Consider the following 22,518-nt stretch of genomic DNA (forward strand, 5'->3'; position numbering starts at 1 on the left):
GTATCGGTTCTCTAGTGGAATGAACTGATATTTATAAATTAATTATGGTCTGGGCTGACCATGGATAAATTAATTTATTTGAGGCCCATCTTTATTCCTTATATCTGGTCCCTGGGCTGGCCCAATGTCTCCTAGCCCTAGAAGACACAAAAATCGGCCCTCACTAAGAAATTGGCGCCTCCATCTTATTTCTGTATTATTAAATACAGCTGTCAGCTCTCAGAAAAATACACTGATAAAAATTAGGGTTTTGAGAGCAGAGAGAGGCGCAGAACGTGTGAGGAGATTTCTGTCTTGGGAATTTCCATAGCTCGTTGTCCATCCAACGTTGGGAATTGAGCGGGATACAGTCGAGAAGATCAGAGCTGGAGTCAGATTCTTTCGACACGATCATCAACAGTTTGTGCATCCGATTCTCAAGTAAGTTTTCCTAACACCTGTGTGCAGCTGTTAAATTCATAGGAGCATGTTAGGATTTAATCGTTGTATGATGAATTAATAATAATCCAAGAAACGATCATCAGGCAATCGATTATTAATTCAATTTAATATTCCTTCAGTTTGTCACCCGAGCCAAACTCGAAACAATCCAAGAGCTTTGCGACCTAAACCCCACCTGCCCAGCACTTAGTGAAGAGGAAAAAGCAGCCCGAAAACATGCCGTCTTGTTTGACAATGCAGAAAAAGATTTCGCGAGTCAAAAAGCGAAAAACTTTCATCTCACCAACTCTGATAAATACTGCAAATATTTCTTCTCTTTAATTAAAAAAAGAAAGGCTTCTAATGCTATCACAATGATTTGCAGGGCTTCGGATGGAGAACCAACGCTAAATCAAGAAGAAATCATGCAGGAATTCTCCAACTACTTTAGCGATCTGTTTGGGAAAGCTAGAGATGTTCAGCCCCCGGATCCTCGAGTATTTGAAGAAAACACCGAATTATCTGAAACACCGAATTATGGGATTGACGGCAATAAAGCCCCCGGCCCGGACGGTTTTTCAGCTGATTTTTTTAAGAAATGCTGGGTGGATATTAAATCTGATTTAATTAAGGTTGTTCTGGAATTTTTTAATTATGGTTCAATTCTAAAAGAATTAAACCATACTATCATTGCCTTGATTCCGAAAAAAAACCATAATCCAACAACTGCTAATTTTCGACCCATCGCATGTACTAATGTGGTGTATAAAACCATCACAAAAATACTAGCGAATAGGATGAATTCCTGCCTTCCTTCAATTATAAATCACACTCAATCTGCTTTTGTGAAGGGGAGGTTAATTACTGACAATATCTTTCTTGCGCAGGAATTAATCCGAAAATATGAAAGGAAAAGAATTTTCCCTAGATGCATGGTCAAGATTGACCTTCAAAAGGCCTATAACACTATTTCGTGGGAGTTCTTAGCTCAAGTCCTTTATGGCCTCAACTTTCATCCGGGCTTCATTCATTGGGTGATGACGTGTGTTACGTCGGCCACGTATACGATAGCCATTAATGGGAGCCATCATGGTTTTATACAAGGAAAAAGGGGTCTCCGTCAGGGAGACCCAATGTCCCCTGCTCTCTTCTTGTTATCCATGGAATACTTATCTCGATTGCTTAGCTTACGCACTAGAGAGTTAGAATTTAATTTTCATCCTAAGTGTGCATCTCAAAAAATTACCCATCTTGCTTTTGCTGACGACTTGCCACTGTTTGGCAGGGGAGACTTGGGCTCTATGACTATCCTAGCGGATTCTTTACAAGAATTCACTGATATGTCGGGACTAAGCATCAACCGAGATAAATCTCAAATCTTCATGGCTGGAATTAATACATATGATAAAGCTGACATTTTACAACTCTATAGTTTTCAAGAAGGATCATTTCCTGTGAAATACCTTGGCATCCCCTTGGCAGCCAAAAAACTTCTTGTTAATCAATATGCGCCTTTAGTTTCAAAGATTTCTGAAACAATAAACAAATGGTCTAATTTGAGCTTATCTGTGGCAGGTCGCCTTGAACTTGCGCGTGCTTTCATTCAAGGATCGGAAGCTTATTGGCTGCAAATCCTCCCAATTCCAGCTACTGTTATTCAAAGAATAAATCAAGTGGTTCGAAAGTTTGTTTGGGGCGGAAAACAGAGTCCTGTTGCTTGGAATAAAGTCTTCCGACCTAAAGCCGAATGGGGTCTTTCACTAAGAAACCTATCCTCGTGGAATAAGGCGTTACTTAGCAAAACCCTCTGGAATATACATCACAAGACCGATTCCCTATGGATCAAATGGATTCATGGGGAATACATTAGGGGCCGGGATTTTTGGAGCATCAACAAGATCAATAGTGACTCTCAACTCATCAAAAACCTCTTAGATACATGGGACAAGTTTATTCGAAAGCTGGACAACAATATGCCAAAACTCCAAGAGGCTTTCCAAAAATGGAACAATAAGAATATAGCAACGGAGGCCTATGAAATACTTCACAGCAAAGGCGAATCTTTGTTTTGGTATAAAAAAATCTGGCAAAGCTTTGTTCCACCCAAATTTTCTGTCTCGCTTTGTAAAGCCATGCAAGGCAGACTGTTAACGGCTGATCGAATTAATTTTAAACAAATTTCGCTGCATTTGCAATAAGGATTTCGAATCAAATACTCATCTTTTCTTTTCGTGCGTAGGTACAAAGAAAGTTTGGCAATACCTAAGAACTTGGGCAAACTTAAAGCACTCCATGACCACCCTCCCAAGTGCAATCAAACACCTGTCAAAGAAAGTGAAGGGGTCTGCCATTTTCCATAAAACCCTCGTTCTTCTCCTCCCTATTACGGTAAATCACTTATGGTTTGCCAGGAATAAGTTGGTTTTTGAAGACGAGTCCTCCCTAGTAAAGAAAATTACCCTTAACATCATAAAAGATATCTACACCATTCTCTTTGACTTGCATCCGGAAGAAACAGTCCGTGCTCATTTGGAGTTGTCTACAAATGGTAAAATCTTTCAAATACTCCAATTGGGAACCTCATTACCCTGAACTGTTGATCTTTTTATTACGGCTCTCCTTTGTTTTGTGCTCTGCTGCTTTTTTCTTGCAGGGCGTTGCACTCTTTGGGGCCCTGACCCCAAGAAACAAGTAATTCAAACATTGACTTAGTAGCAGCTGCTGTTGCATCCTCCTGGTCCAGTCCCAGCCTGCAACTCAAGCAATTTCATCAGGAGAAACATTTACCAGCAGGCCTTTGCCAAACACAACAAATGTACTGAACCAGCTTCATTGTTGCTGCTATGAATGCCATCATGCGCTGCTGCGTTGATTACCGCCTAGTGAACCAGCTGCCCTTTTGGCCATTGGCAACTTTGAGCCTCTTGTTGTCACCGCTACTGAGCCTGTTACATTGCTGCTGCTGGACTTGATGCTGTCTTTTGCTGCGTTACCTTGTGTGCTGCTGCTGTTAGCATCGCCGAGTCATGCTGCAAAGTGCAGCCTCAAATCTAAGCTAGAGGGAAGTTTTAAAATCTACAAACAGGAATGATCTCTGCCCACTACAGTGTGCTCTATTAAAACATGTCAATTTAAGTTTTTTTACTTGCCTAGATCATGTACTCCAATGTAAAATTATAAAGGCAATGTATACGACATGTTTAGGGTACCTTCTCTAAAGGTTTCCCTCCCCATCCCCCCGCCCCTCCCTATCTCACTTGAGATTAGGCGTTTAGTGGCTTTTGTCTTCTCCTTGGGTATGCCCGAGGTTTTAGTGTACACACACTTTTTTCGTTATTTATTTACTTAGTATTTTCATCAAAAAAAAAAGAAGAAAAAAGAGTGACGAAGTATGGGTTTCCGCCTCTAACAATTTTTTCATGCTGGTGAAACTCTTGGAGAAACTGCATGATATCGTCCTTTAAGACAAGCTACAGTAACTTTCATATGGCATCACAAATCAATTTTCTTTCCGCAAAATTCAACCTCCATTGCAGAACCATCAAACTTATCATATTTTCTTCAGTTAAAATAAATGACCCAATTATTGAATGTAATGTTTATAGATAGTTAAATCTCAGGGTTAAAATCGTGAATATGCTCGATAAACACATGTGTTCGATTTTTACAAAGCATACACACAAAATGACAAAATATTCAGATTGGTTAGGCTATTTTAGTACAATATTTTTTTTCTTTTCCCTACTCCGCGGTAAAAAAATAACCAAGATGCAGCAAGTCAATGATCCGCCGCCGCCGTCCGCCGTGGAGGAGCCAGAGCCGCCGGAGTGCCCGGTATGTCTGCAGCCTTACGACGCTGTGACAGCCATCCCGCGCGTCCTGAGCTGCGGCCAGACCACCTGCGAAGCCTGCCTGAAGTTGCTCCCCCGCCCATTCCCTAACACTATCCGGTGCACCGTCTGCACCCTCCTCCTCAAATTACCCAACTCGCTCTCTTCGCTCCCCAAGAACCTCGACCTCCTCTATTTCTCCTCCCTTCTCCATCGCACCCGCCCCCTCGAAGAGAAAACAGTAATTCCGCCGGGAACAAAATCGGCTTCACCTCCCTCTGTTTTGAAGCCGTGGCCGCATGAGTTTTATTGTAGATGGAGGAGATGGATACTCCCAGAAGACTGTATTTCGATTGGGGGAGCTCGTCTGGATAGTGATGGTGGGGTTTTGGATGGAATTGTTTTGAGGTTTTTTGGGAGTGATCGTGTGATGGGGTGTGTTTTGAGAGAGAAAGAATATGTGGGTCTTGTTAAAGTTGGGATTTTGGTGGAAGGTTCGAAGTTGATCAAGCCAAGCTATGAGTCGGGAATCCTGACTGTTTTGTGGGGGATGGGGGAAGAAGAGAGAGACAAATTGGGGGTTATTTTGAATGCTGGTTTTAGAGTGAGTAATGTGGGGAAGGCCTATGGGTTTTGGTGTGATGAGGCGGATAAGAGCGTGTATATTGTTTTCCAGAAATTTGCTTCGTCTAATTTTATTACTGATTGTGTTTTCAAGAGAGGGAAGGTTGAAAATGAAAGGCTCATTGCTGATGAAATGAGTTTTCTGGGAGTGGTTGGTGTGGAAATATGTGAGGTTTTGAGCCGCTTGCATTTAGAGGGGCTAACTGTTGGTTACTTGAGTTTGAATTGTCTTGGTTTCGATTATTTTAGTCGTGTTTGTGTAGACTTAAGCGAGGTTGTAAATAGCAGTAGGAGAGTTAGTAGAGCAGTGCATAGGGCTTGCACGGATGCGGATTTTGGTTTGAAGGATATGTTATTGGATCATCAAAACCTTGTGTTTCTTAGTCCGGAGGTGTTGTTGCAGTTAGTTGTGAAGGCGGCGGGGTGGTTTGAGATGGATTCGCTAAACGTGTATGAAGTAGGTCCTGTTTCGGATGTTTGGTCAGTGGCCTCTTTACTGGTTTGGGTTATTGTTGGAAGCTCTTTTGTGAAAGAGATGGAGTCTTTCTTGCATTCTGTGGTTAATGCTGTTAGAAATGAAAAGGGTTGTGATTACGCTGGTTTGTACGTAGTGTGGATGGAGAAAGTTTCTGCGTTGTTGAAGAGGAGACTAGGATTGGATTTTGCTCCGTTGCTGGATATTTTGTGCAGATGTCTGGGTTTAGAGCCTGGACATCGGCCTATGGCAACTGAACTATGGAAATGCTTGAGGGGGTTGGTTGTTAAACCTCAGTTTGATATTGGACTCACCTTGAGAAATGAGCAGAGAAATCAAGAGTCGGGTCATTGTATAGTACTAGGAGATGTATGGCGCATGGTTGATGAAACTGAGGATGGTTCGAAGGGAGAAGAAGAGAGTGGTAAAGATGATGTGAGATTGAGGGTTGAAGGAGATGTAATTGATGGCATCGCTCATGGTAATTTCAAATGTCTAGAGATGAAAGGTCATCTTGGTTTCATCACAGGATTAGCTATCAGTGGTATGTTGTTTTCCCTTCCTGTAAAAATGCCTTTCGTTTTATATTTTATCACTATCTGTAAAGTATTGTTTTATATTCTGCAGCCACACATAATAATGGTTTTCATTAGCTACAAGCTAGGAGAAGACAACTATGAATGTACAAATGAACGCTCACAAACAGATATGCACCATCAAATTGATATTTTAGTTCACATTGTGATCTGCTAGACCGTGTTTACCTATATCCTAAAGAAAGTGATGGAAATCCACCAATTACTAAGGTGTATGTTAGGAGGAATAAGAATACAGCAACTGTTGCTGCGCAGGAGGAAGGTTGAAGAGTAGGATTTTATTAGTATTTATTATTTACTCTTAAGTAGATTCCTTATGTTATTAGGACTTTTATTATTTCGCAGGACTCTTATTAGAAGTTTCCTTTTGCTAGTAGGACTCTGTTATTTGTTTTATTTAAACCCCTTGGATCAGTTCGCAGGGGGACTCTTATTTTATGAAACAGCGTTAAATCGCTTACTAGGTTAATTCAAGACTTTCTTCTTGAGTTGCTAGGGTTTTATCTCGCAGGAGATTTCATCAATTGGCACCAGAGCCAGATTGTGATCACGTTACTGCGCTTCCGACGATGGTTTCAAATCGGCAAAGGTTTGAAAACATTGAATCTTCAATTGAGAAACTGAATGCCACACTACAGAATATTTCACTTCAACTTGACAATCAAGTAGGTGATCGACGACAGCGTGAGCAAAGGGCTCGATCGAGCCGGCGACGCGATGAAGGTAACGGGCGATTTAGAGCAGGCCAGCGGGGACATCGCGGTAACGGAGGCCGTTCCGGTCGCGACAACTCAGGGGGTCAAGAACGGGGAAGTCACCGTTGGAACGACAATGATGAAACTAGGAGACGTCGACACCACGAACATCTACGAGAGAATTCATGGGAGAGGGACAATCCGTTTGCAACGTACCCAAATCCGTTTCATAGGGATGGTTCTGAATCGGAGCATGAGGAAGAGGAAGATGAAAATTCACACAATGATTCATGTAGAGAATAAAGATATAAAACATATTGAAGAAGAAGAAGTAGGAAGGTGTATTTATATTGGAGATAAGAGTACATATTTATATGTAAGAGAACTATCACAACTAGGAACACTAAACCAATGTGGGATACTAATTACTATTCATAACACTCCCCCTCAAGCTGGAGCATATATGTTAATCATATCCAGCTTGATACACAACTCAGAGAAACGCTTGCCTCCCAACGGTTTAGTGAAGATATCAGCAATTTGATCTGACGAAGAAGTGAACGGAGTAGAAATAGTTTGGTTCAATACACACTCACGAATGAAATGGCAGTCAACCTCAATATGTTTAGTCCGTTCATGAAAAACTGGATTGTTAGCAATGTAAATAGCTGCTTGGTTATCACAGTGCATGGGTAACGGTTCATTGAAAGTGAATCCTAATTCCCCAAGCAGATTCTTCACACCAATCATCTCAGTTGCAGTATGAGCCATAGCTCTATACTCAGCCTCGGCTGAAGATCTAGCAACTGTTTGTTGTTTCTTGCTCCTCCAAGTTATCAAATTTCCACCCAAGTAAGTACAGTATCCAGATGTCGATTTCCGATCAATTTTAGAGCCAGCATAATCAGCATCAGAGTACCCTTCAATTTTTAGATGACCATTTTTTTTAAAGAACAATCCTTTTCCCGGAGATTTCTTGATATATCGAAGAATTCGAATAGCAGCTTCCCAATGAACTTGTTTAGGCTTATCCAAGAAACGACTAACCAAACCAACCGCAAAAGAAATATCAGGCCGTGTCACTGTCAAGTAGATAAGTTTCCCAACAAGACGTCTGTACTTAGCTTTGTCCTCCAAGAAATCTTCACTCTCATCCCAGACATTCGGGTCAATATCCATAGGAGTATCAACCGGCTTCGTTCCCAACAACCCGGTTTCTTTAAGTAAATCAGTAGCATACTTCTGCTGAGACAGAGAAATTCCATACTTGCTGTGAGCAATTTCAATTCCCAAGAAGTACTTGGGACGTCCCAAATCCTTAATAACGAATTGTTCTTGCAAGTATGTCTTTGTATCAGCAATTCCTTGTACATCACTCCCAGATATAAGGATGTCATCGACATAGACAACGAGAATGACAATTCCAGAGGCTTGATGGCGCACAAAAACAGAGTGGTCAGACTTGCATTGCTTAAACCCAATTTTGCTGAGAACACTACTAAACTTGTCAAACCATGCCTTCGGACTTTGCTTAAGACCATAAATAGCCTTCTTAAGACAACACACCTTAGTAGAATCCTCCCCCTGAGCAACATACCCGGGAGGTTGCTCCATATAAACAGTTGGAGATATATCGCCATAGAGAAAAGCATTCTTCACATCAAGCTGATACATAGGCCAAGAAAGATTAACAGCCAAGGAGAACAAGATGCGAATGGAGTTCAAGCGAGCGGTGGGAGAGAATGTCTCAAAGTAATCCACACCATAAGTCTGTGTAAAACCTTTTGCTACAAGGCGGGCTTTGTACCGATCAATAGTACCATCAGCAAGAAACTTGATAGTGAACACCCAACGACAAGAAACAATAACAGCAGAAACAGGAGCAGTTGCTAGAACCCAAGTGCCACGAGATAAAAGGGCACACATCTCCTCATCCATAGCAGCCTTCCAATGCGGATGTTTGAGTGCCTCAAGGTAAGAAGTTGGAATAACTGTAGAGAAAAGGGAAAGAGCAAAAGACCGAAAAGAAAGACTCAAACAGGCAAAAGAGACATAGTTAGACATTGGATGGCGAGTGGTACAAGTACGTTTACCTTTGCGTATAGCGATAGGTAAGTCATCTGTGTTAGCAGGTTGGTCATCCTCAGAATCTGCAGAAGAAGATAACTCGGGTGGAGAACATGAGGCCGGTTCAGCAACAGTCTCTGGAACTGGTGCGGGACGAGGACGACGGGTATACACTTGTAAGGGTTGAGTAGGAGGAGAAACTATCGCCGGTATAGGCAAAGGAGCAGAGTGTAACTTATTTTGAGAAGTAGTGCTAGTATGAGGAAAAAATGGAAGAGATTCAAAGAAGGTGACATCGGCACAGACATAGTGACGTTTGGTAAGAGGGTCAAGACATCTATACCCTTTCTGTGTTCTAGAATACCCGAGAAAAACACACTTAATAGAACGAGGAGATAACTTATCTAACCCAGGACTTAGATCATGAACAAAACAAACACACCCAAAAATGCGAGGAGGGACAGGGTAAAGAGGTTTGTCAGGATGAAGATACGAAAAAGGAATATCTCCATGAAGCACACTAGAAGGCATTCTATTAATGAGAAAACATGCCGTAAGAACAGCATCACCCCATAACCACTTAGGAACCCGCATATGAGACATAAGAGTACGAGCAACATCCAAAATATGACGGTGTTTTCGTTCTGCAACTCCATTTTGTTGGGAAGTATGTGAGCAGGAAGTTTGATGAATTATGCCACGAGAATCACAAAAAGATGAAATAGATTTTTGAGTGAATTCAAGAGCATTATCAGTGCGAAGAATACGCAAATCGACAGAATATTGAGTTTTTATTTCATGATAAAAAGAGTTTAGTATAGCAGGGACTCTAGTTCTCTGTTTGAGCAAATACACCCATGTCATACGCGAATAATCATCAACCAAGACCATAAAATATCTGAAACCCCCTCTAGACTCAACTCGACTCTGACCCCAAACATCACAATGAACAAGCTCAAAAGCAAAAGAACTACGTTTATCAATTCTAGAAGGAAAAGATGTGCGATGGTGCTTGCCCAACTCACAAGACTCACATTGAAATTCAACAGACGAAGTAGGAATTAAACTGCGAAGACTAGACGGCGACGGATGACCAAGGCGACAATGCCACTGATATGGAGTCACGGTGGCAGAGAGAGCACGCGAAGGTGCAGGAATACCAGAATCCAAGTAGTAAACCCCGTCACGCTCATGTCCTCCACCAATCGTCTTCTTCGTCTGCAGGTCCTGAAAGGTAACAAAGGTAGGAAAAAAAGTGACAGAGCAATTGTGAGTTTTGGTAAGTTGACTAACCGATAATAAGCTAACGGGAAATTTAGAAGCAAACATGACATTGTTAAGAGTTAATTGAGGAGTAGGACGGACAACACCACTCCCCGTCACCGAAGAATAGGTGCCATCAGCGACACGGACAGAAGGTAAGGATGAATGAGTAAAAGATGTCAAAAGAGATTTAGTACCAGTAATATGGACAGAGGCACCAGAATCTACCAACCAAGACTTACCATGAGACACTGCAAACGCACCTGCGGAAGCAACTATAGGAGATGCTGCACTAGTAGATGGAGCAGTACCAGATGACAAATTGATGGATTGGATCAGTTTGTCGTATTGAGCCCGTGAGAGCGAGACCGTATCATCACTGGAGGAAGACTGAGGATCAGGAACAACTGTATGAGCCCGACCTGGTTTGCCAAAGGTTTTCCAACAATTTTCAGAAGTGTGATTGGTTCGGTGGCAATACTCACAATAACGATCAGAACCGCGACCTCGGCCACGACCTCGTTCACCACTACGGCCACGACCACGACCACCGTAAGAACTTTGACCGTGAGCATAATTTTGATTCTGAATAGCCTGGCTGGAGGGCGAAAAAGAGGCACTAACATGAGAATTCTGACCGCGAGCAGCCATGGCAGAAGAATTAGGTGAAGTAGCATCATCGGTACGACCAGTGGAAACCCGCAACACACGAGATAAGGCATTGGATAATGATGGAACATTATCACTTGATAACAGGCTGTCACGAACTGGTCGGAGATCAGCATCCAAACCTGATAAGAATTTGGCAACCATGAACTCTTCCCACTGTGTGGCCCGCTGAGTGACAGAACAGGATAGTGGATGATAAACAAGAATTTCATCAGCAAGTCCTTTGAGGGTAGAGAAATAGTCATTAACTGATTGGCCAGACTGAGTATGAGAGAAAAGTTTCTCATATAACTCGAAGACACGAGATACGTTCTTGTCATTGGAATACATCTGCCGTAATGTATCCCACATGTCCTTAGCAGTTTCTAAGAACATGATATTCTTACTAACAGAGTCTTCAAGACTATTCAAAAGCCAAGTCATGACAGCACAATCGTCGGCACTCCAGGCATCATATTTGAGATCCGTAGAAGCAACTGGATCACTTAGAACATGTGTTTTCTTTTTCTGAGAGCCTAAGAACAATAGAAAGGCACGAGACCAGAGAAGATAATTGGAACCATTCAATTTTATGGTGGTTCCTAGGGCAGCGGATTTTGAATCAGACATGATGTAAAAGGATTAGAAAACTGAAACCCTATATAGAGAATAGACAGCAACGGTGGCTGAAAACAAAAGCTAGAGAGGGAGGCTGTGCGACGGGGAGACCCGAGCAGCAATAGTAGTGCCAGCCGGAGAGAAGGACGGCCGGAGAGATGAAGGAAAACAAAGAAAAAAAAATTTCTGATGTGGAAGATCAGACAATGCTGCAACCACAGAGCATACTTATAGGAATAGAGAAAAAAAAACTATTCATAAATACGTAAAGTACTATTCATAAATACGTACAGTACTATTCATAAATACGTACAGTAGAAAAAATTATCAGGTATCTAACATGCTCTGATACCATGTAGAGAATAAAGATATAAAACATATTGAAGAAGAAGAAGTAGGAAGGTGTATTTATATTGGAGATAAGAGTACATATTTATATGTAAGAGAACTATCACAACTAGGAACACTAAACCAATGTGGGATACTAATTACTATTCATAACAATTCAGAAACTGAATCCGATGAATCAGTTTATAGTAGACGAAGAGAACGTCCGAATGACCATCGGCCGAAGGGGATTCGCCTAGAATTCCCTAAATTCACAGGTGCTGACCCACTTAATTGGCTTGACAAGGCGGAGCAATATTTTGAATTAAATGATATACGAGTGAAGCATTGTGTTCAAATTGCCTCGTATTACTTGGAGGGTGAGGCTCGACAATGGTGGCGTTGGTTTGAACAGGTTCATGGCAACTCCCAAGTGAATTGGCTTCAATTCAAGAAAGGTGTGCAACTTAGGTTTGGAACTGCTCAAGGCGAAGATGCAAACGAGTCCATGAATAAATTGCGCCAAACGGGGAGTTTTCGCGATTATTTGCGAGAATTTGAGATATTAATGAATAGAGTTCCCCATTGGCCATCGAGTGCGTTACTTGGAGCATTTATGGCTGGATTGAAACCGGAAATAGCCATGGAGTTAAAGATGTGGAGGCCTCATGATCTTCAAGAAGCCATTGAATTAGCAACAAGAAAAGATGAACAGTTACAGATGTCGAAGGCGTTGCCCGCGTCGTCGAGGAGTAGTCCAGCCACCATAAGTCGAAATTTTAACCCCAAGCCTTTCATCCCTACTACCTCAAGGCCTCCATCCAACACACCAACAATTGGTAAAGGGCGAATTCAGCTTCCAAATGATGAAATCATAAAAAGAAGGCGAGCTGGGCAGTGTTTCACATGCGATGAGAAGTATACCTGGAACCATGTGTGTCCTAACGCGAAGGCAATGAGTTTGATAGTGGAAGAAACCGCACCAGAAACAGAGGGAGAAATTACCACTCCAAAATATGACGAAGCTCCTGAAGACGGGATAGCGGAAGGCGGTGGAAATGTGACGACGGAGTTTAATCTATTGGGAATGGAAGAAGCAAAGAAAAATGCAGTAATTTCTTTCAATCACCTAAACGAAAATGGAGGAGCACGAGCGCTAAAATTTGAAGGACATGTTGGGAGATGCCCTGTCCTAATACTAGTGGATAGCGGTGCGACTCTTAATTTCATATCCACACCGCTAGCTGAATATTTGCAACTTCCGGCAACACGTGGAGGGTCCCCATTTTCCGTCACTACTGGAAGTGGCCACTCTCTGACCTGCCATATGAGATACGATCAGGTACCAATCATCATTCAAGGGATTTGTTTCCACGTGACATTATTTGCATTGCCTTTGCCTAAGATGGATATTGTATTTGGGATGCCTTGGATGGAAATGGTGAGTCCTTTCCTGGTTGATTGCAAGGAGTTATCATTGAACTTTTGGTGTGGTGACGAAATGGTTTTGTTGAAGGGTATTGGGTACACACCCCCTGGACCTTTTGACTTAGACATGTTGCAGCGAGAGTTGGCTTCCGGAGGAGAGATCTATTTATTAATATCTCCAGAACTTAATTGCGAAGATCGGATAGAAAAGGAGCAGAACGACGAAATTGCTAAACTTTTAAGCGAATTCGAAGGTGTGTCGACTGCTTCCGTTTCATTGCCCCCTAAAAGAGAATTCGATCACCGCATCAGACTAGCTGACGAATCAAGACCTGTAAATGTAGCACCATATCGCTACGCTCACTTTCAGAAGAACGAGATTGAAAAGCAGGTCGAAGAAATGATGGCAGCGGGCTTAATCAGATACAGCACAAGTCCGTTCTCCTCTCCAGTTTTATTGGTAAAGAAAAAGGACGAAACTTGGAGGTTCTGCACCGACTATCGAGCCCTAAACGAGGCCACCATCAAGGATAGATTTCCAATTCCAACTGTAGAGGATATGCTGGATGAATTGCACGGAGCCACCTTTTTCTCTAAACTTGACCTGCGGGCTGGATATCACCAGATTCGAGTCCACCCAGATGACGTGCACAAAACAGCATTCCGAACTCACAACGGGCATTATGAGTATTTGGTAATGGCTTTTGGATTATGTAATGCACCCTCTACTTTTCAGTCGATTATGAATCATATTTTCCGGCCTTATCTACGTAAATTTGTCCTCGTGTTTTTCGATGATATATTGGTTTACAGTAAAAGTTGGGACGAGCATTTGCGTCACTTGCGCAAAGTTCTGGAAATTTTGAGGGAACATCAGTTTGTTATAAAGCCTTCTAAATGTTTCTTTGGTGTACGCGAAGTAGAGTACTTGGGTCATTTTATTTCAAAAGAAGGAGTAAGAGTTGATCCACGCAAAATTGAAGCTGTGAGAAATTGGCCTATCCCAACAAATGTGACGGAGTTGAGAGGATTCCTTGGGCTGGCAGGCTATTATCGAAAATTTTGCCCAAGATTCGGAGAAATAGCTAGACCATTACATCAGTTGACTAAGAAAAACAAGTTTAAATGGTCAGACACAGCTGAACAAGCATTTGCAGAGCTAAAAGAGGCGATGAGTTCAACCATAATCTTAGCCCTGCCTAATTTCGAGGAGGAATTCGTAATTGAGACCGATGCGTCAGGGGGTGGAATTGGAGCAGTTCTTTCCCAGAATGGGCGACCAATCGCATATCTGAGTAAGGGGATCGCGGAATCTAAAAAGTCATGGTCCATTTACGAGAAAGAGATGTTGGCTATACTGGAGGCTATCAGATGTTGGCGACCTTATCTAGTGGGAAGAAGATTTAAGATAATTACAGATCAGCGTAGTTTACGCTATTTGCTGGAGCAACGAATTACTACACCGGAGCAACAAAAGTGGATTGCCAAGTTGGTTGGGTTTGATTATGAAATTATCTATCGGCCTGGAAAAGAGAATAACGCCGCTGATGCGCTATCTAGACGAAATACAGGCAGCGATTCATCGTTAATGGCCTTGTCTACACCGATCGTTGGTATTTGGGAGGAGATTGCTATCGCAACCAAGAAAGATGATGAACTTGGCTCCTTATTGCAGCAAGTAAAGGATGGGCATCAAGGTCAAGAAGGTTACGCAATTCGTCATGGCTGCTTGGCAAGAAATGGGTGTGTATGGGTTCCAAGAGGAGAGTTAAGAGAACGTTTAATCCAAGAATTTCACACTTCCGTGTTTGGCGGACATTCTGGGATTTTGCGTTCTTTCAAGAGAATGTCACAATTATTCTTTTGGCCTGGATTAAAGAAAGACATTGTGAAATTCATACAAGCGTGCGATGTGTGCCAACGGAACAAAGCAGACAGCCGAAGTCCCGCAGGGTTGATGGCACCACTACCAATCCCTGAGCAAGTATGGGTGGATATATCGATGGACTTCATTACAGGATTACCCCGTTCAAAGGGAAAAGATACCATTCTGGTGGTGGTCGATAGATTGTCCAAATATGCGCATTTCATTGCTCTAAGTCATCCTTACTCTGCCAAAGATGTTGCTGAAATATTTGTTCGAAATGTGGTGAAACTACATGGAATCCCAAAATCAATCGTGTCCGACAGGGATCGTGTTTTTATAAGCTCTTTTTGGCGTGAGATATTTAAGTTGCAAGGGACGCAGCTGAAGATGAGTTCATCTTATCATCCTCAAACCGATGGACAAACAGAGGTGGTGAATCGATGCTTGGAGCAATATCTTCGTTGTTTTTCCTCTAATCAGCCAAAGGCATGGGAAAAATATTTGGCATGGGCAGAGTACTGGTATAACACCACTTATCAACGGTCAATTAACATGACGCCATTTGAAGTCGTGTATGGAAGGGCTGCCGTTCCAATTCCTGCACATGAGCCTGGATCCACAGCTGTACATGAGGTTGATGTGCAGCTACGTGAGCGAGATGCTTTGTTGAAAGAATTGCGATTTAATCTCGAAATCGCCCAAAATCGTATGAAGCAGTACGCAGACACTAAGCGTCGGCCTGAGGAATTTGAAGTTGGAGATTGGGTTTATTTGAAACTGCAGCCTTATCGGCAGAGTTCAGTTTTTAAAAGGGTAAATACTAAATTGGCTAGCAAGTTCTACGGGCCTTTTCAGGTTAGTGAGCGAATTGGGACGGTCGCTTATCGTTTGGAGTTACCAAAGGAATCCAAAATTCACCCAATTTTTCACGTTTCATTACTGCGGAGAAAGGTGGGGCCAGTTGAAGCTATTCGTTCAACTTTGCCGCCGTATTCAGCTGAGGGACTGCCAGCACTTGAGCCGGACCGCGTGATTGAGTACAGGTGGAACATACAACGTGGAGGACCAGTGCGTGAAGTTTTGATTCAGTGGAAGGCACTTGGGTTGGAGGATGCAACGTGGGAATCGGTTGCAGAAGTTCGAGCTCAGTTTCCAAGCTTTAACCTTGAGGACAAGGTTCATTTTGATGGAGGGGGAGTTGATGGAAATCCACCAATTACTAAGGTGTATGTTAGGAGGAATAAGAATACAGCAACTGTTGCTGCGCAGGAGGAAGGTTGAAGAGTAGGATTTTATTAGTATTTATTATTTACTCTTAAGTAGATTCCTTATGTTATTAGGACTTTTATTATTTCGCAGGACTCTTATTAGAAGTTTCCTTTTGCTAGTAGGACTCTGTTATTTGTTTTATTTAAACCCCTTGGATCAGTTCGCAGGGGGACTCTTATTTTATGAAACAGCGTTAAATCGCTTACTAGGTTAATTCAAGACTTTCTTCTTGAGTTGCTAGGGTTTTATCTCGCAGGAGATTTCATCAGAAAGCTTGTGTGGCTACTTCAACCAGATTCATATGATTGACAATGCCATGTGCTCCCAAGTCCCACCCCTAAAAAACTCATAAAGAGTATAGTTTCTTAGTATGAATAAATAGGTGAGATGAAGACCAATAGATAGCAAGGGAAGGACGAACTGATAAACAAGATTTTCATGGTTGGACTTTAGAAACAAGTCCTAGATGTTCTTACCAAATTAATCAGGCACTGACCATCTATTACTATAGTTCACTGTTTTTATCTATAAAGTAAATATAGAGCAATAAATTTATTCATTTTTGTCTATTGGATCTAATAATGTCTTTTTCTTTGTTGCTCCCATTTTGCTCCATTTAAGCTACAGCTTTTGAGTTTGCTTGTGTAAGATTGTTCATTTTTATATCCATTCTATCTTTTGTGTAGGGGGCTTCCTCTTCAGCTCCTCGTATGATAAGATAGTCAGTGTATGGTCTCTGGAGGTACACAGTTCAAATTAATTCTTCGCGGAATTATGTGAGCAGCATAATGTCGTTATCTTAAGCTGTTAGAAAAGGGTTTAGGCCATATTATTACTGCCGAGACCAATTTCTTGGCGAAAATAGCAACTTTTAAGATACTTAACCGTTGCAAAAACTCATTCCTGATAAGAGCCCAAGGGTCGAGATTTTGGTGCCTGGTTAACTTGTACCTATATGATCTCACAATGAAATTGTCTCATGATTGATCAAACCATTACTTCTAGATTTGTGGACTTCTCATTGCAGATGTAAAAAAAGTAAAAGTATGTTATAAAGACAAAGATTGTTTTATATCAATAAGAGCTACCCGATAATTTCTCACTTTTAATGTTTTATTCTCTTCGATGTGTTCATGATGTGATTGATTCTGAACTTTCTTTTTGTCTACTCCTTCCGTCCTGAAAGAGTATGCTTAGTTTGTTCGACATGTGTTTTAATAAATGTTACATGAGTGTGTTGTGAGTGGAGTGGAGAAATAACGATGGGCTATATTGATGAAGTTGTAGATAAGTGTTGAAATTGGGGTTAAAAAATAAGGGGTTAGTAGTGGGATCATGTCTAAAAATAGGTCATGCATACTCTTATGGGACGGACGAAAAAGGAAAGTGAGCATACTCTTTTGGGACGGATGGAGTAGTATTCATGATGCTGTATATGTGGCTTACAATAATTTCTTGGACTATTGCTCATTAATTTCTCCGATTAATCTCAGGACTTCACTCATGTTCATTCGTTTAAAGGTCACGAGCATAAAGTTATGTCTGTTATTTTCGTGGATGGCAAACAACCATTGTGCATCAGTGGTGATAATGAAGGTGTTATATGCATCTGGGACGCTAGTTTTCCCTTTTCCGAAGTGCCAATTAAGAAGTTGCACGAGAATAAGGATTGGCGGTATAGTGGCATTCATGCAATGACAAATTCTGGTACTGACTATCTGTTCACCGGCAGTGGAGACAGATTAGTAAAAGCATGGTCACTGCAGGTACTCGAACATACTCCCTTACTATAGTCATATACACTTATATATCAGATTTAGGGTGCATGAACAGAGATCCACGATGTTTTTGAACTGTTCAGGATCATAATTTTGTGTGTGCTATGAGCGGTCACAAGTCAGTAGTCTCGTCACTTGTACTTTGCAGTGGCGTCCTATATAGTGGAAGCTGGGATGGGACTGTTCGATTATGGTCTCTTGGCGATTATAGTCCTCTAACGGTGTTGGGGGATGACAAGCTCGGAAATGTAGTACCAGTTTCGTCTCTTGCTGCTGATCACAATTTGCTCTTCGTTGGTCATGACAACGGCAACATAACGGTAAAACTCATCTTGAATTAGGGTTTATCATAGGCAAAAACTTGTATGCATTTGGATGCACGCTTCATTAATCCCCAATCAGGGTTTATTATTCTCTAATTGTTGATCTAATAAGACAAATACGTTTTCTTATTCCAGATATGGCACGATGATGTCCTCGTGAAGTCTACTCAGAGGCACGAAGGTTCCGTCTTCTCAGTCGCTACAAACGGGAAATGGCTGTTTAGCGGGGGCTGGGACAAGAAAATAAGTGTGCAGGTTTGATTTCTTCTTATTCTATTCCAGAACTGAATTTGTGGTATATATAGTCTCTTTTTTGTGATGAAAAAATATGAAATGATTTGTAGGAAGTATCCGAAGCTGCAGAAGGGGTGGACGTCGTCCCTCTTGGGACCATCGCCTGCAACTCCCCGATAACGGCTCTGTTGTATCGGCATGGGAAGCTATTTGTTGGTCAAGCCGATAGAATTATAAAGGTATGGTTTTATTAATTGTTATAATCAGTGCTAATAAGATGATTAATCAAATCAAATCATATCATCTATGACTCACCATTATTTCCTAAGCTTTATTTTCTCTTTACATACAATCATATGGCATTTACAGCATGTCTATACTAGGACCAGATCAAAAATTCTATTTTCCTAAATTGAGTTAAATCTTAATATATGAAGTTGATGTGTGTGACAGGTCTACTATGGAGTGTAGCAAGGGTGTGGAGATTGTCTTTTTCATCGATCTCATGGTTTCTGCATTTCGAAATATTTGTGTAGAGTGAGGTTCAAATGAGAACCTTCATATTGTGAGAATGTAGTAAATTTATACGTACAGTGTCAATTTATGTATGTATACCGAAAAATGTAAAGAGATGGAAGGTAGATATCAATATCTCAACGTCTTATTTAGATCGAAATTTAAGATTTTGATAAGCTTTTGTTCATTGAGAATATGTTAGATTATGGTCATGAAAAATCTCTGCAAGTGGACAGAGTAATCCCAGCAAGTTTTGAGGCATTTCTGCCATCCATCATCTTCCTGACTCTCTCAGAATCCACAAACCTACCTGCAGCAGAGAAGATGTTTGACAGAAGCACATAATCGCCACCATATCTCAGCTCAATCTCCATGATCCTCCTCGTCACCCTCTCGCCCATCTCGACGTTGCCATGGAAGCTGCAAGCGCCCAAAAGTGTCCTCCACACCACAGTTTCACTCGGGGCGACGCCTAGGGCTATCTTTTCCGCTTCCTCCAATCTCCCCGCCCTCCCCAACATGTCTATCAAAGCTCCGTAATGCTTGATTCCGGGCACAATCCCATAATCATTCACCATTTTCCTGTAGAACTCGAGCCCTTCGACCACCAATCCGCCGTGACTGCAAGTGCTCATCACGCTCAGAAACGTGATGGAGTTGGGCTTGACGCCTTTGTTTTCCATTTCCTTGTAGCAATGAGAAGCTTCTGCAGCCATTCCATGCATTGCAAATGCAGATATCATTGAAGTCCAAGAAACCAAATTCTTGCTCTCATCATCGACATCCTCGAACACCCGCCACGCGCTTCCTATGCTCCCGCTTCTCGATGGAGTATGCATCGATGAGGCAATTAACAACACGAACATCCATCATGTTCAGTCCACTTTTCTCTGTGTAACCATGAATCATCTGGCAAAACTCGAGTGATCCGACATTCCATATAGACGGGAAGAGTGCGAGGAGCGTCACCTCCGTGGGTCGGATCCCTTGGTGCACGACCATTGTCCGAAACAAATTCAAGGCGTCGTGAAACCGGTTCACACGAGTGTACCCGTAGATCATCCCGGTCCAAGAAACCACATTCTTCTCTGGCATGGCGTCAAAAACAGCCCTTGCAAGCCCGATCTCACCCCATTTAACGAATCCCGTGAGCAAAACATTCCAAGTCACCAAATTCCTCTCAGGCATTTCGTCAAACACCTTCCTCGCTTCAACCAAATACCCAGAATCTGCATACATATTCACCAACGCAGTCTGCACGTGAAGGTTGCTATGGAACCCCACTTTAGTGCTGAGGCAATGGAGCTGGTTCCCCACGTGAGGTGTCTTCATATTCGCACATGCTTTGATGAGATAGGAGTAAGTAAAGCTATCGAAGGAAAAGGGATTCCTTTGATTCCCGATATATTTGAAGAGAGAGAGAGAGCATCTTGTGGGAATCTGCCGAGTGCGTAGTGCTTGATTACGGAGTTCCAGAGAACAAGCAAGCAAATTCTGTGGTTGAGGAGTGGATTTGTGAGGAGAAGGTGGCAGTGGATTTGCTGAATGGCGCGGCGGCGATGGCTGTGTTTGTGGAGTAGGGAGAGAAGATGGTTGTACTGGCTTTGCCTAGTAGACATTTTATCCAACACTTGGAGGCCATACCTATTACAAATCAAATGCTCCCTCCAACATCACATCAAGGTTGCACACAATATTCGAGCACTAAATGTGTAGACAATTTATAATTATTTGTGAATATTTAATATCTTTTGAGATATAAGGCACCCAATTTGGTTAAGCGCAAGCAGAAGCGCCTCTTTCTTAATAGTTTCTATCAATATGTTGAAATTTAGTTTTCAAACAATAGTTCTTAACAAAAAATGACGAGGGTCTTGCGAGTTGCTATCAATATGTTGAAATTTATAAAGTCATGTATTGCAAAAATTTCTAAAAAGTAAAAGGAGTATGAAATTGTAAAATGACCAAATTCAATGAGATTTTTTTTTTGAATTAACCCTTTAAAGTTTAAAATGTGCAAAGAAGATTTGGAACAGTAGTAAGTCCAGATTTACTATTCAGGGTAAATTACTAAATATCAAAGTAAAGTCTAATTTTTTTTGCACAATTTTTTTTTGATTTTAAAATCATGAACTATTAAGTTTATATTTATTGATTCATTCGTCTATTATTGTATAACTCGTCGAAATTCGACGAAAAATCACTTTATGTTGTGACTAAATCATTTTATATAATTTTTTTGTAACAAAATTATTTTTATATAATTTTTTTTAATTAATTTAATTTTTGTGATTAAACCATAATTGAGTTTTGAGCATCATCTTATTTGTAGCTTAAAAGAGTATAATTGATTTGTGAGGATCAACTTGTTTGAAATTTAGAACACCATAATTATGTTATGAGAATCATCTCGTCTGAAGTTTGAGAAAATTAATGTGAGATTTAAATTGTATTAATTTATTTAGTATTTCAATTGGTAATTTTTCACAAAAAAAAATCATGTGAAATCCAAATTTTATTTTAAAAAATTGTACAAATTATCTTATTTTATGGCCAAATTAAATTGAAAAAATAATTTATTAATCACGATTATTTATTTGGGTTTGGAGAGTAAGAGCATCATTTTATATAAGTTTTATTTGGCGAAAAAAATGAATGTAAGATCAAATGATTTAGATAAATAAGAATAAATAAATATGGAGATGTTTGGAGAATTAAGAAAATTAAAAATATAAAAATGTGGTGATGTCACACATAATTATTCAATTTCCCTACTATATAAGTGATGATGACAACGATGACAATTATTATTATTATTATTATTATTATTATTATTGTTATTATTATTATTATTAAACTATAAAATATTCAATTGCATATTTAGTAAACTAAAAAGAAAGATAAAAGAAAATAAATGAATTATGCCCAACATCATATGTGCAAATTGCATCACAAGAAAATAGTTAAAATTTTATTTTAAAAATTGTACAGAATATATAATTTTATGGCCAAATCAAATTGAAGAAATAATTTATTTAGTCAAACTATTTATTTTTTAAAATTAAATTAAATAATTTTTTATTTAATCAAATATTTTTGATCAATTAAACCGTCAATGTTTTCAAATTGTATTAATTTTAACCATACTCCAACATTTTATTTGGAGAGTAGGAGCATCCTTTTATATAACTTTTCATTCGATAAAATCTTATTAAAATCAATGTGGGATAAAATAATTTAAATAAATAGAATGAGTATATATATATATATATATATATATATATGAAAATGCTTGCAAAAATAAAGAATATATATTGGTTTTTTTATAGAAATGTGTAATAAGAGTATATGCAGTATATAGTTTTAATTATAACAACACATTAACAATTATTAGGGGTAAAATTGGGAGCTCAGCGTTGTACAAACCAGAGTTGAATTATGACATCATAATTATTTTCATACGGAAGACAGAGATCAAATCTTACTCTTTATTTTTATTTTTATTATTGTTGTTTTGAATATTTTGCGCAACGCTGACTA

The 22,518-nt window shown here is 40.4% G+C and overlaps 1 protein-coding gene and 1 pseudogene across 3 annotated transcripts; one reads left to right on the forward strand and one right to left on the reverse strand.

Annotated features, from left to right (window-relative positions):
* Positions 1-4,068: 4,068 nt before the first annotated feature.
* On the forward strand, positions 4,069-19,154 carry LOC131011664 (uncharacterized). 3 transcript variants are annotated; one of them, XM_057939442.1, is made up of 7 exons: positions 4,069-5,893; positions 16,814-16,869; positions 17,621-17,893; positions 17,989-18,225; positions 18,364-18,483; positions 18,573-18,701; positions 18,916-19,154. In XM_057939442.1, the coding sequence occupies exons 1-7, from the start codon at positions 4,072-4,074 to the stop codon at positions 18,931-18,933; spliced, it is 2,655 nt and encodes an 884-aa protein (XP_057795425.1). In that variant the 5' UTR covers positions 4,069-4,071; the 3' UTR covers positions 18,934-19,154. The 3 variants fall into 3 exon arrangements, with proteins under 3 accessions (XP_057795425.1, XP_057795426.1, XP_057795427.1); XM_057939443.1 differs by having other exon boundaries at positions 4,143-5,893; positions 18,573-19,154; XM_057939444.1 differs by lacking the exons at positions 18,364-18,483; positions 18,573-18,701; positions 18,916-19,154 and having other exon boundaries at positions 4,143-5,893; positions 18,054-18,206.
* LOC131011666 (pentatricopeptide repeat-containing protein At1g09220, mitochondrial-like) lies at positions 19,085-20,658 on the reverse strand (annotated as a pseudogene).
* Positions 20,659-22,518: the final 1,860 nt, after the last annotated feature.

The sequence above is a fragment of the Salvia miltiorrhiza genome, chromosome 2, assembly GCF_028751815.1.
Source record: "Salvia miltiorrhiza cultivar Shanhuang (shh) chromosome 2, IMPLAD_Smil_shh, whole genome shotgun sequence".
Classification (NCBI taxonomy): Eukaryota; Viridiplantae; Streptophyta; class Magnoliopsida; order Lamiales; family Lamiaceae; genus Salvia; species Salvia miltiorrhiza.

What these genes read in the sequence shown, in the direction of transcription:
- LOC131011664 (XM_057939442.1), top strand. Translation starts at nt 4,072, where the DNA reads ATGTGTTCGATTTTTACAAAGCATACACACAAAATGACAAAATATTCA. An exon ending in CACAGGATTAGCTATCAGTG is followed by an intron (nt 5,894 to 16,813) that starts GTATGTTGTTTT and finishes TCTTTTGTGTAG; the next exon opens with GGGGCTTCCTCTTCAGCTCC. An exon ending in TCAGTGTATGGTCTCTGGAG is followed by an intron (nt 16,870 to 17,620) that starts GTACACAGTTCA and finishes GATTAATCTCAG; the next exon opens with GACTTCACTCATGTTCATTC.